This window comes from Eubalaena glacialis, chromosome 4, assembly GCF_028564815.1.
Source record: "Eubalaena glacialis isolate mEubGla1 chromosome 4, mEubGla1.1.hap2.+ XY, whole genome shotgun sequence".
Lineage (NCBI taxonomy): Eukaryota > Metazoa > Chordata > Mammalia > Artiodactyla > Balaenidae > Eubalaena > Eubalaena glacialis.
This window is the reverse complement of record NC_083719.1, coordinates 181746369-181760688: the sequence shown is the minus strand read 5'-3', so window position 1 is coordinate 181760688 and position 14320 is coordinate 181746369. Positions and strand designations below refer to the sequence as shown.

Here is a 14320-nt window from a genome sequence, read left to right as displayed (position 1 = left end):
AGCAGTAACTTACCAAATAGTATAGAAATAGTTCAATATTTAAAGCATTGGTTCAGCTCTACAGGTATGTATCAGTGTATCATCAGCCCTGCTGCTAACAATATTTAACCTCCTGCTTCACTGTTATGAAGAACCTGGAGGTTTGTTCCCTCTCAAAACAGATCCCCACAACATCCCGGGAGATTTCCCTTCACCCACCCCATAGTCACAACCCCACCCAGTTCGTAGGTCCTTGCTTGGACACCACACAGAAACAAGAGTATTCTCAGATAATTTATTCTGAATTTTCATATAAACAGGTAATTATCCCATATTTTACATGCAGAGCAATTTTGATATTCCAAAAAAAAAAAAAAAAGGCAAATTCTGTACATGGTGCTACTTGGCTCTTGTAGGAAAACATTGAAAAAATAAGAATTGATCTCTTGGTGGGTTTTGCATCTCCGAGTTGATTTCTGCATAAGCCGAGGCACATTTGATCCTGCGTGGCTGACGTTGGACGGGAGGTGTCTGCCGCTGATACGCAGGGCCTGGGACCCCCAGGCCCACAAGGTAGAGAGTAAATAAGCCATTCCTGAATGTGTGTGTGGACACACACGCTTTGGGTTGGGGGAGGCTCTTCCTTTCTTCTCAAACGGGACTGAGAGCCCCAGATCCCTGGTCTGAGTTTTAACAAGGATTCTTAGGGCCCACACCCAGATTAAAACGCGGCTGGAGGCTGGTTCTGGACCTTGGCTGGTATGAGAAGATGACAGCGAGCTCAAAAAGTCATTGTTTCCCTCTGTTTCTGGGAGACACCTAAGGAAACATTCACTTCCAGGCACAGCCTCTGAATGTCCATTGCATTCTCTCATGTCTTTGAAAGAACAAATGCCCATCTGTTCTTTCTATCCAACCTCAACTCTGGTATAAATCAATATTCTGAAGAACATTCCAGAAGATTTTCTGAAGGGACACCATTCTACAGGTATCATTTATATACAGTCAGCATGTCCCTGTTCCCCACTCCCAACAAAACCATCATTTCTGAATCGCCTATGGTGCCAAGTGGCATCCGAACCCCAAACTTCCACCCGCCACAAAGTAGAAAAAGATTGTCGTTTGGGGGACTACAGCACATCCCGTCATGTACCCAGATGGCGAGCATGGGCCAAGCCCTGATGGTGTTCCTGCCCACTGACCAATGTTATGACGGCTACAAATAAACACCTCCCAACCCAACAAGCACATTTCATGGCAGACCATCCACTCTGGTTGGAGAAGAGTGGAAGATCTGTCCATCAGTTAGAGGCAGTCTCCAATGGTCTCGGCGTTGTTGGTGCAGATCTTTGCACCAATTCCCACATTTTCTTTCAGTTGTGTTCAACGTCTATCCAGAGAACCAGCAGCACTTCTTGCTTCTTACTAGCTTAAAAGGACAGAAAATCACCCAGAACAGCTCCCAGAATACAAACATTTCCAGACGCGTGTTTGACATCACTGGTCCAGAGAGAAACAGCTATGTGGATTTTGCCACGTAAGTAAAAAGGGGTTTTAAAATACTGAGACACCTTTCAAAACAAACAACAAAAAGTGTCATCCAAAGCTGGCTTTGTTGCTTTTTTTTGTAACCCATCACTACAATCCTCCAGGACATCCATTTCTAGGACTAAAGTTCTGTTGTGACAGAGTCAACATTATCTGATGCAAAAGGAGGCTGTGACCCAAGCCTGCTTCCTCTTTCACTGCAGCAGCAGAGACAGCTAAGTGAAGTTAGGGAACTCCAGTTTACAAAGGGCGGGCCCAGCGCTCTACAGTACCTCTCCAGGGCAAGTGAAAGAAAGGTGACTCTGCAGGGGTGGTGCCTATAGGTATGGGAAGGGCAGTGAGGTTTGGTGAGTATGACACCACTCCTGCTGGCCCTGCCCAGACTTACACACGGGTTATCAAAGTGCCCCAAGGTCAAACAGTATCAGCTTGAGGTCAACTGAACCAAAATACAGGGGATCCAAGGTTTTGTTGCTAAAAGATATGTTCAGCATCTTGGTGGGTTTGGGGTTGAGATTTCCCAACATGCTCCCTTCCCACTCAGAGAATAAAAAGAGACTCTGCATTGGGTGTTTGTGTGTGAGGTGCCCATGACAGTGATTTTTTTCCACCCCCACCCCCCCAAAAAAGCATCTCAATCTGAAAGGAGTAGAAATAAACCATGGAGAGCCCAGGGGGATGCCATGGGACAATGGGGATGCTGGCTCTGTACCAAAGCCTGTCTTTGCCCCAACAGGGGAACTTCCCTCACCAAAGAAGGGTAACTCAGGACTGGATGCCCCGCCTACATCAGATACATCGTGATGGCCTGAAACTTGGTTCATTTCAAGGGCCACGGTATCAATGGATGGAGCATCAAAAAAAAAAAAAAAAGGAAGATTAAATTCAGAGGAGAATATTATCAGCCAGAGAAAGGATCTATGCTCACATGAAAGCCATACTTCAGCCCAACTCCCTCCCTCAAAATTCTTACTGGTCCCTGGCATTCAGAATCAGCTGATACAAATTTTCCCTGATTCAGATCGGATCCAGGCAGAATTCTGAAGTCTCAAAGATGTCCATTATCGAATCACATCCTAACAATACACTGAGGTAGATTGTGCTGGGAAAAAAAAATCATTACCCCACATTCACCTGTTTATTTTTCTTTGAAAAAAAAAATTTACATGCACTCCATTTCTTACGAAAGTGATTTTTTACAGTGATTTTTATATATTAAAATAAATAATTTTCCCCTAATATAAGAAAACCTTTCTGAATTAGAAAAATGTGAAAATTGCTGCTAGTGTACTATATGGCCACTATAAATTTACTACGAAAAGAACAAAATACCTAGATCTACGTGTTTTGTCTTCTTTTTAATTTACGTACAGACCCTCTTTTATGTACAAAATAAATTTGGCGAAAATAATTTCTGTGCTCCTTGTACCCAATCACTGAGGCTCCCCAGAAATAGTTTGACATGCTGTCATTCCTCAAATCATATAAATAAGATAGCCAGAGGCAACTAGGATGTGTATCTACCTGTGTTCTTCATCAAGAATTGAGAAGGTTCGGAGGTCACCATGGCATCTCTATCCTGTTCTTAAGCCCACAACTCTTAAGAGAAGAAAAGAAGGAAGCAATCAAAAACTTGTGAGAAAATGCACTCAAGGGATAACCCATGGGTGATGATCTGGATGAACCAAAGTGATGAGTTCACCGTGGTCTTTATTTGAGCAGCTGTAGTTCTTTCCCCAAAGGGAAGCAACTGTGGCATCACGCTCCTTCGCAAGTTCTTGGTAGTGTGAAGGTCCTTAGCGGTTTCTCCTCCAGGCTGTACTCTCTTAGGGACTGCAAGATCGGTAAGTACCTGAGAATTCAGCTCAGGCCCCACACCTGGCCCAGCTGAGGTCACTGGGCGCAAAGCAGCTTCTGGGAAGTCAGCTCTGAGGACAGTCGGATGCCCTGAGGGCGGAGGGGACCAACAGGCACGTCTTCCTTCATATTGCTAGTGTTCTCAAAGTCCCCCTGTGCTGTCCCACTTTGGGATCTGACTGTGCTGTGTTTGCACGATCCCCGTAGGACGTGCACACACAGCTGAGGAAGCTCGAGAGGTACATACATACAGGGAACCAGAAGATCCAAGAGCCACAAGTGTGTTCGAAGGCAGGGCTCAGCTTACCAGAAACCAAACCATCCATCAAACACCATCACCCACATGCTCAGCGTGGCCTGATCACGACGTCCAGAAGGCTTAGCAGCTAACGTGGCTTTAGTCCCAGAAAAATGGATGCCTTGAAGACCAAGGAAAGAGGCCACTGGTGCCTGGTTCCCCCTCCCCACACAGGCAGACAAAGCCCCATGCCCTACCCGCCCCCCGGGAAATGGTCAATAACTTATGAGGCTGATGCTGGAGATTTTTTTTTTAAATTAAATATGTTACAAATATATTCTCAAAACTCTTCATCATCTCAGTTCTTCTTCTTTTTTTTTTTTTTTTTTTTTTTTTTTTTTTTTTTTTTTTTAATGTCCTGGCTTTGTTTGGTCTTGAAAAGATCCATTATATCACTCCAAACGACTCCCATGGCTCCTGGAAAATATTTTTCACCAAAGTTAAGGGAGAGAAGACTCCTGAGGCTAAACTTGGGACTGAAGGAGAATCTTGAGGGCACAGTCTCCCAGTAGATAAGAAGGAAGGGAGGGGGGGAGCAGATCAGGGGCTCACACACTCCAGAAGAGCAGAGCCTTCATGGGCTGACCCCCAAAGCGGCCACTCAGCACGCATGATTTGCACACACACACATACACACACACACACGAGTACACACGTGAGCCACACCCCAGGACTGCAAAACTATATCCAAAGTACAAAAGCAGCAGCTATTGGTCAATTTGAGGAACTGATTTTGTGAAGGAAAAAAAAAAAAAATCCTTCTGGATGAAAAAAACTTTCCTGAAGCCCACTCTGCAAAGTTTGGAATTCTACTAGGACAGGGTTTTGGGTTTTTTTTTTGTTTGTTTTTTTTGTTTTCTTTCTTTCTAACTTTTGTTCCACAAACAACATTTATGTTTTACACTGTAGCTCAGACACCAGCAAAAAAAAAAAAAAAAAAAAACTTTGTAAAAACAGGTGCTTTCTTTCAATCTGCTAGGAAAAAAAAAAAAAAGAAGTAACATCCGGGCTTAAAACCTCGGTGGTCCAAAAGGACAGCAGCCGTGGAAACCCCTTTCCCATCTAGGTTCACAGTTAAGTTCTCAGATGACTAGTCAAATTGGCAATCAAACCGATGTGTTTTAAGTCAGAAGAGGAACAGAAATGGATAGATATGATCTCTGAGCTCCGTGACACTGTGGCTGAGTCGTGTGAAAATCCTGAGTTTTCTGAAGGCCTTCAAACCAGAGGAAAGTGAACACAGGAACCATTCCCCCCGAGCAGGGGCCGTTAGGAAGGATTAGACCGGGGCAGAGTCAGAATGCGTCCGTTTTTCTTGCCCCCGTTCATGTGGGTGTAGGGGATGTGCTCGTCATAGTTTCTCTTTAGCCCCAGCGCGGACCCTCCATCCCGGCCCCCGGCCTCCTCCCTCTGCGCATGTGAGGACCGGTCCAGGGGGACACTCTCCATGTCCTCAAATTCCATCTCCAGCTCCTCGCTCTCGGGCACCTTGTTCTCCTCGCTGTGGAAGAAGGAAACTTCGGGAAAACTGGGGTGCAGCTCGTCCTTGAGCAGGTCGACAATCTCCAGGAAGGTCGGCCGCATCTTGGGGTTGAACTGCCAGCACATGCGCATCAGGTCGGTGCTGCGGGACAGAGGGCACGTGGAGGGTGAGGCGCGGGGCCCCCCCGCCCAGCGGCCCCCTCCCCACCCCTCGCCTGTGGCCCACACCCACGGGGACAAGTGCCCGGCACCGGAAAGGCGACAGTCAAGCAGAAACAGCGATTCTAGGGGCGCTGAAAGATGGTTTGCTAACGAGAGTCAAGGGGGCTGTCTCATCCCCAAACCAGATCCAGAAGGGCCTCTCCTGATGTTGCTACATGCTGAAGACCAGGGTTCACCGTTTGTTTCTTTTAATTTGTATTATTTATTTATTTTTATGTTTCTGGCCGTGCCACCTGGCTTGTGGGATCTTTGTTCCCTGACCAGGAATCGAACCCGTGACTGCTGCAGTGGAAGCATGGAGTACTAACCACTGGACCTCCAGGGAAGTCCCCATCATTTTTTTAAAAATTGAAGTATGATTGATTTACAATGATGTGTTAGTTTCAGGTGTACAGCAAAGTGATTCAGTTATATATATATATATACACACACACACATATATATATTCTTTTATATATAAAAGAATATATATATTCTTTTCAAGATTATTTTCCCTTATAGATTATTACAAAATATTGAGTATAGTTCCCTGTGCTATACAGTAGGTCCTTGTTGTTTATCTATTTTATATATGGTAGTGTGTATATCTGTTAATCCCAACCTCCTAATTTATCCCTCCTCCCCCTTTCCCCTTTGGTAACTGTAAGTTTGTTTTCTATGTCTGTGGGTCTGTTTTCTGTCGGTTCCTCACCCTATATGTACATCCCTGCACCTGATGAGGGCAGCTGGGTGGACTGACCCTACAGGGCCAGTTCTGAGTGGCTGTCCTGCAGGCCCAGCCCCTGCTCTCTGGAGGGTGGGGGGTGGCGGGCGGGTGGAGACTATGACTTTACCTAGGACAGGCCCCGAGGGCTTGGGATTTCCAGTTTACCTCCTCCTTTCCCCACTGTAACTTCTTCTAGGGCAGGGGTTGGCAAACTTCAGCCCTGGACCAAATATGGCCCCCTGAGTGTTTTTGTAAATAAAGTTTTATTGGCACGCAGCCACACCCATCCAATTATGCATCATCCACAGCTGCTTCCAGCTACAAGGCAGAGAGCCACCCAGCCCACAAAGCTGAAAATATTTACACTATGGCCCTTTAGAGAAAAAGTTTGCAGGCCCCCCACCCTAGGGTCTACATGTAATTTCCCTGGTCCTGGAACTACACCTAGCTGCTAATTGGCTTGGCAAGGAAAGGCCCTTCATGAAGAGATGCTTAAAAATATTTTACTCAGAGTTTCTAAGTAACTCTGCTTCATATTTTTTTTTTTTTTGGCATATGAGGTTTCTTCAAACTACGTTTTCTAAACAGCTATCTTATTCTTTTGAGGATGAAGCATCAAAATGGCCTCCCTCCATGGATTTTTTTTCAGGAGGGCAAAGTTTTTTCTTAAGAAACACTGATAAGGGAATTTATATGTAGTAAATGCTTATTGTAGAAAGTTAGAAAACACCCAAAAATATGGAGAAAATACAGCTTGCACACAACTCTCCTTCAGATATAACCTCTTGTCTTTTCTATCTGGATACATTTGGAAATGTAATTTACACACATTTATTACACTTATTTTAACATAAGCTAATCCATTGAGTTATAAAATATATCATAAGCATCATCTGAAATGTCAATTTCTGTATCGTATTATTTTATCAATTTACTTGGCAATTCTCATATTGTTGGATGTTTTGATCATGTTTTTTTGAGATTTAAATAACATTGCTGTGAGTAGCTATGACAACAGGGTGATAAGAAAGATTATCTAACCATACCACTGACAGAATTGAATATTAAAACTCTCCCTTCTTTCCTCCCTCCCTCCCTCCCTCCTTCCTTTCCTTCCTTTCTTCCTTCCTTCTATTGCTAGTTTAGGAAGATAGTACTTTCTTTATTTTACTTTACATTTATTGGACTATTATGACGCTGGATAATTTGGTAAGTGTTTAATGATGTGCATTTGGTGTTTGTGTTGTACAGTTGTTCCTACAACAAGAATTTAAGACAAATATTGGGAGGGGAATATGTCATACATACCCCTGACAATTTTTTTTTTAGTGTTTATGCGCAGTGATTTCTTTTCTCCACTTTTAATGAGATATAATTGACATATACCATTGTATTATTTTCCTGACAAAAATGTTAAGTGTATAAAGAATAGATAGTTAAACCTAAGTCTCCACTCCAGCTCCCCAGTTTCCTTCCCAAAGTAACCACTGCTGTGCAATTTCCTATACAACCTTCCAAAAATATGAAACGGAATAGAGCATACATCTAAAGATATAATACACAAACACAAGCATGTATGTAGACACAATATGCAAACACAAGTGTGCATGCAAAGATGCAGCAGGCAAGCACAAGCACACATACAGACATCATAAATGGAATACAAACACAAGTGTGCGTGCAAAGAAAAAAATCTGCAAACACAAAGACATGTAGACATACGATACACAAACATGAGTATCCAGGCAAAAGGGCAAACACTTTTGAATGAGCACCTCACATGCTGTACCCCATTTCTACACTTACACTCTCTCTGGACAATTGTCGGGTTGATCCAGATACCCTCCATCCATGACAAATTTTAACACCTGCTCGTTTGATAGGCCTTGGTAAGGCTGTTCCGCCAAGCTGGTAATTTCCCAAAGGACCACGCCAAAGGACCTGCCAATGACAGTCGAGAATAGTAACAAAGAAGCCGTTAAAATACACACAACACACACACACACCCCTTCTTGGTTTACTAGAACCTGGTTGGCCAGTTCACTAAACAATTCATGCTGCAGCTCAGAAATGCCTATAAGATTAGTGTCCACTGGAATGTCACAGTAGCTGTGCAAGGGTCCCCAGACATGCCATCCCTTCTTTTTCTAGATGGAGAAGCCCTGAGGGAAGGCAGTTTTTAAGTGACCCCTCTTGCACTGGTCATACTAGCAGAGCAACCTGGAATTCAAGTGCAGTGTTCTGTCCACCAACCCACACATGACTCACCACATGTCCGAAGAAGTGGTAAAGACCCCGTCCTTCAGGGATTCGGGTGCCATCCACCGCACGGGGAGCAGACCCTTTCCCCCTTTCCGGTAGTAATCCGTTTCGTAGATGTCTCTGGTCATTCCAAAGTCTGACAACAAACAGTAGTTCACATGTTCTTAGCCTTCCGCCTGTGGCCAGCTGTCTGCCATCTTTTCTGCCCCACCCCTGGTAGAGCCCTCAGATGAAGGCACCTGCCTCAGGTGTGAGCTCACCTGCCTCAGGTGTGTGCTCACCTGGGTCACAGCCAAATCCAGTGAGAATGGATTCTGAGGGTACTCATGGGGATGTGGAGGGAGAGGATGGGCCACCATTTAAAGGGAAAGAAAAAGAACCACCAAGTAGCAAAGAAGTGATGTTCTGACCTGGAGCTTGGGAATCTCACCCTCAGCAATGCTTCCTTCCTACCCATGACCTCACAGGCATCCCAAACTGAACTTTTCACGCTCTGCAACCAACCTACTGTTCGCCACTGGATCTGGTCCCACCACCCACCCAGCTGCCCAGCCAGAAACCCAGTGCTGGGTCTTCCCTTGGTCACCCCCTTTCCTCACACCCCACAGAAAAGACAGTGGCGAGTCCTGCCCCCTCACCCTCCACATCCCTCTCTAGTCTGTTCCTCTCCACAGCCCTGGACGCCCCCAGGCCCGCCACCATCTCTCACCTGCAGGACCCTCCCTCCATCCTGACCCTGACAGCCCACTGCCCAAGAGAAGCTACATAAATAGGATCGTGTCACTTCCTGCTTCACACTGGCTACGTAGGATAACATCGAGATGACCTACCATGACCGACAAGGACCTTCCCAGTGTGACTCCTGTTTCTCTCCTCAACCTCGCATCTCACACTGCTCTGCTCCCCTCTACGTTCACCTTATCCACACCACATCAGCCATCCTTCCAACCTCACAGCCTCTGCACGTGCTGTAGCTCCCCCTGAGACGCCATCTCTCAGGGCAACTTCTGACCCTGCAAGTCTTGGTTAAAACGTTGCCTCCTTACAGAGAGAGAGGCCTTTCCTCTCCATCATGGAACTGAAGCCTTTACTTCCTTCAGCGTTCTCTTCCCAGTCTCCATCATCTTATTTACACGTCAATTATTTTACTGTTCATCCAGAACAGCTCTGCCCAGTAGAACTTTCTGTGGTGATGAACATGGTCTATACCACACTGTCCAATATTGTTCAAGGTTCCCAGCTCGACTGATGGACTTAATATTTTATTTTATTTTACTGAATTTAAATTAATGTAAATTAGTTCACTGAATTTTAGTTATTTTATTTTACTTTACTGAATTTATTTATTTATTTATTTATTTATTTATTTTTACTATATACGGAATCTAAAAAAAAAAAAAAGTTGTTCTGAAGAACCTAGGGGCAGGAAAGGAATAAAGATGCAGACGTAAAGAATGGACTTGAGGACACGGGGAGGGGGAAGGGTAAGCTGGGATGAAGTGAGAGAGTGGCATGGACATATATACACTACCAAATGTAAAATAGATAGCTAGTGGGAAGCAGCCGCATAGCACAGGGAGATGGCTCGGTGCTTTGTGACCACCTAGAGGGGTGGGATAGGGAGGGTGGGAGGGAGACACAAGAGGGAGGAGATATGGGGGTATATGTATATGTATAGCTGATTCACATTGTTATACAGCAGAAACTAACACACCATTATAAAGCAATTATGCTCCAATAAAGATGTTAAAAAAATTAAATTATTTTACTGAATTTAAATTAATCTAAATTAGTTTACTGAATTTAAATTATTTTATTTATTTTTACTTAATTTCATTTTATTTTACTGAATTTAAACTAATTTAAATTAGCTTACTACATTTTAATTATGTTATTTTATTTCACTGAATTTATTTTATTTTACTGAATATATTTTATTTTATTGAATTTATTTTATTTTACTGAATTTAAATTAGTTTAAATCAGTTTACTGAATTTATTTTATTTTATTTTACTAAATTTTATTTTATTTTACTGAATTTACATTAAACACAGTGGCCAGTGGCTGCTGTGCTGGATGGTGCAGATAAAAATTGCAAGCTGCAAATAAGAACTGCAAGCTGCACAAGAGCAGAAAAATCACGGCGACTCATTCAACCTTGCCCCCGTAACACCTCCTGCAGCGGCTGGCACAAACACTACTTAAAGAAGTGAACGAGTGAATTAATGAACGAATGCAGTTAAACTACAGCATGAGGACTAGGTCCCCGTCCGAACCCTGCCCCTTCCCAATATTAGAAAAGACTGAAGCACTTGCTATAGACAACTCCTCCTGAAATCGGAAGGCCTGGCCCAGACATTTCAAAGCAGAAAGGCAGACGCACCTCCAATTTTGACGGTAAAATCGTGGGCGACCATACAGTTTCGAGCTGCGAGGTCCCGGTGTACAAACTTCTTGGCGTTCAGGTATGCCATCCCGTCGGCGATCTCCGCAGCCATCTGAATCATCTCTTGCAGGGTAGGGGGAGGGCGGCCGGGGTTATTCTAAAGTCGAAACATGGGGTCGTGTTCAGCGACACCAGTGCCCGAGGCCGGCAGCGGGCACCCCACCGGGCACCCCACCGGGCACCTGGAGGCAGCTCACCTCGGCCTCAGGCCGCAGGGAACGGAGGTAGCTCTTCAAGTCCCCGTGAGCCATCAACTCCATCACCACCAGCGTCGGCTGGCCTTTGGATACCACCCCCAGGAGGCGGACCTGTGGAACAAGCATGGGGGGAGGGGCGGGGGGGGCGGTTCTTGGATGAGGGTCTGTGGGAAGATGTCCACTCACCCGGGTCACCCTGCTCCTGAGTGGACTGTGGAAAGCCCTGGTCTGCCCGGCTGAAACACCAAGGTCAATGTCTCGTTGGGTTGGGGAGTGGGAGAATTCAAAACTCACAGTCTGGTGGGAGCGGGGAAGCAGACAGACCTGCCCCCACACGGCACAACATGTCAAGGCAAACCCTCGTATCTCTGAACGCAAAGGCCCACTTCCAGGCCTTCGCATAGCTGTTCCCACTGCCTGACCCTGTTCCCTCACCTGAGCTGACTGTCCTCAGGTGATCTGTCCACACGGCTCAGTCCCTACACTCTGAAGTCTTTGCTCAAATATACCTTCGCCACTGCTGCATTCCCAGTTCCCCAACTCTGCCCTCCTCTCCTCTGTTGCCATAGCATCATCTCCTTGTGGACAACATCATTAATCTACTGGGTTTAGATTCTGTCTCCACCCGCGGGATTGAGAGCTCCAGGAGGGCAGACATCTGCTGCATCCCGGAGAGGAGAGTGGAGCTCAGTACAGAGCAGGTGCTCCTTGAATATGCGTGGGGCAAGGATGAAAGGACACAGGCTCAAGGAGAAATTAAGGGACCGTGGTGGGAGCAGAAAGGCAGGGAGAGTCTGTGTTGACTTGGGGGAGCAGGGAAGGGGTGGGCCACTGTGTTTAAAGGTTACAAAGGAGCCAGGAAGAGGGAAGAGATGGAAGATTCTGGAAAGCAATGGGACAGTGAAAAGGGTCTTGCTCTGAGTGAGGTGGGAGAGGATGGGATTTGAGAAATGAGAAGGGAAGGGCCACCTTGGTTTTGGATGTTCAGCAGAGTCGGGGCTGGGCAGGAGGTCCACACCCAGCATCTCACTGCTCTATGCAATAGGAGGAAGGACAGGTATTAAAGGAAGACTTTTTCTGCTCCTGGAGCCAAGTCGGGACTCACCACGTGGTGGCAGGTGAAGCCCTTCATGACCGAGGCCTCGTTGAGAAATTCGATCCGCTCTCGCAGGCTGGCGGACTCGTTGACCGTCTTCACCGCCACTCGGGTCTCCGCCTCGCCCTTGACAATGTCCCTGGCGTTGCCCTCGTACACCATGCCGAAGGAGCCCTGCCCCAGTTCTCGCAGGAGCGTGATCTTCTCTCGAGGCACCTCCCACTCATCCGGCACGTACACAGAGCAGGGAAACACTACACCTCACTTATCTACACAGCACCCTTGGAGGATCCCTCAGGGGTCCCTGGCCATCTCCCACCTGAGCTCCCCCTCCCAAACGTTCACTAAGTGACTCCTGTGATCCAGACCCTGTGCCGGGCAGTGGGCACAGACCCAGGAACAGGACAGGCAGAGACTGGGGAAGGAGTCCAGGGTTCTGGCCAGTAAATGCTGAGCTGAGCCTGCATCCCCATCCTTTCTGTCTGATTTCAGAGCCCTGCTACCAAAGGATGCTAATTCCCATATGAGCCTGTTATTTCTGCAAAGTACCAAGGGGATAGGGGATGACCCTATCTGACAGGTGAGTGAGCTCACCCAAGACCACCCAGTGCCAGTGGATCTGCAGATGGGATGCAGCCACATAAGTGAGAACAGAAGAACCACCCAGCCAAGCACTGCCCAGGTGGCGAACCCACCAAATGGTGGTTGTTTTAAGCCACTAAGTTTGGGGTGGTTTGTTACGCAGCAAATAATCTGCAGACAAATACACAAAGTCCTCATAAGAAAAGCCAAGATGTTTTCTGCCCTCCTCTTCACCTGTTACGGGCTGAACTGTGTCCTTAGCAAATTTATATGTTGACATCCTAACCCTGGTATCTCAGAATGTGACTGTATTTGGAGATGGGGTCTTTACAGAGGTGATCAAGGTAAAATGAGGTCATTAGGGTGGCCCTAATCCAGTCTGACTAGTGTCCTTGAAGAGGAGATCAGGATACAGACACACACAGAGGGAAGACCACGTGAGGACACAGGGAGGAGACGGCTGTCTACAAGCCAAGGAGAGTGACCTCAGGAGAAACCAACCCTGCTGACCCCTTGATTTGAGACTTCCAGCCTCCAGGACTGTGAAGAAAGCAAACTGTTTACTAAGCCACCCAGTCTGATCACAGCAGTCTGAGCGACACGATACGGTCACCAATGGCTCTTTCAAGGACATTGGATCAGACAAGCGTTCTGCACCCAGATGAACTCACAGATGCTCACTGGGGGGCCCCTCAGGGTTCTGAGCTTGGACCTTTCCCTGTGTGTATCCCTTGGCCCAGAACTTCCTGGCCTTAAAGACCCATGAGCCCCAATCTCTAGTTTTCACTTAGTACCCCTGTGCTCTCAGCCACTGCTGCATCCCCAGAAGGAAGCAGGACAGTAGGGTGGAGAGGTGGTCCTGAGGTTCAGCTTCCCCATCTCTGACACGGTTAACAATGCCATTCTCAAACAGGCAGAGGAGGCTCTGGATCAACATTCGCCCCCTCCTGCTCCTGGGCTCTGTGCATAGTCCCACTTGGAATAAACTCCTTGTCTAGTTTCTCTATTGTGATACTTTGAGGTCTTGCTGAGCCTGTCAGGACTGCCCATCCCAGGGGTGGCCAATTCTTACAGACAGTAAATGACGTGCCTGTGAGTCCACTTTTCATATGCAAACCAACCAATCCACAGCCCACACCCCAACCCCCTCCGTGATCAGCCTCTCACACTCTGGGCCACTATCCCCCTGCCCTGATCACCCCAGGGCCAGTTTGCAAACAACCAAGGACAGCCCCTATGCCCCAGACCCTGCTGAAACAGTTCAAACTAGCTCATCCTATGTCTTACCCTGCCTGACCTCTCCTTTCCCATGGAAAAGACAATAAAGCCCCTTGCCCACGTTTTTCCCTCCTTTCCCTCTGCCGACCCTGGTGCTTCCCCATGTGGCCCTGCCTCCTGTTTCTCCGGACTCTGTGAGTCCAAACTTCTTCCTCACGATAGTCACTTGCAGGTCTGCATGTCTTTCTTATCAGACTTATTTAAAAGAAATCCCAGGTACCCTTAAAAACACCACCCCTGTACCCCAAGGCAGCATCCTGCCAGGCAATGGTGTTCATGCCTTGAAAGTCGCTTTTTGAATTTGCTGCATGAAGCATTTTAGAAACTTGTAGTGCAACAGCTGCCTTCACATCTGAAGGAACAGCC

The 14320-nt window shown here is 46.6% G+C and overlaps 1 protein-coding gene across 4 annotated transcripts in view; it reads right to left on the bottom strand.

Moving 5' to 3' along the window:
- Nucleotides 1-314: 314 nt before the first annotated feature.
- Nucleotides 315-14320, bottom strand: part of INSR (insulin receptor) — a 135088-nt gene continuing 121082 nt past the window's right edge. For all 4 annotated transcript variants that reach the window (XM_061190613.1, XM_061190611.1, XM_061190614.1 and 1 more), the window contains 6 exons: nt 12104-12348; nt 10999-11109; nt 10739-10898; nt 8361-8490; nt 7899-8033; nt 315-5306 (listed from right to left, as the gene is read on the bottom strand). In XM_061190613.1, the coding sequence (XP_061046596.1) occupies nt 4952-5306; nt 7899-8033; nt 8361-8490; nt 10739-10898; nt 10999-11109; nt 12104-12348 (1136 nt within the window). In that variant the 3' untranslated portion in view covers nt 315-4951. The remainder of the gene's footprint in view (nt 5307-7898; nt 8034-8360; nt 8491-10738; nt 10899-10998; nt 11110-12103; nt 12349-14320) is intronic.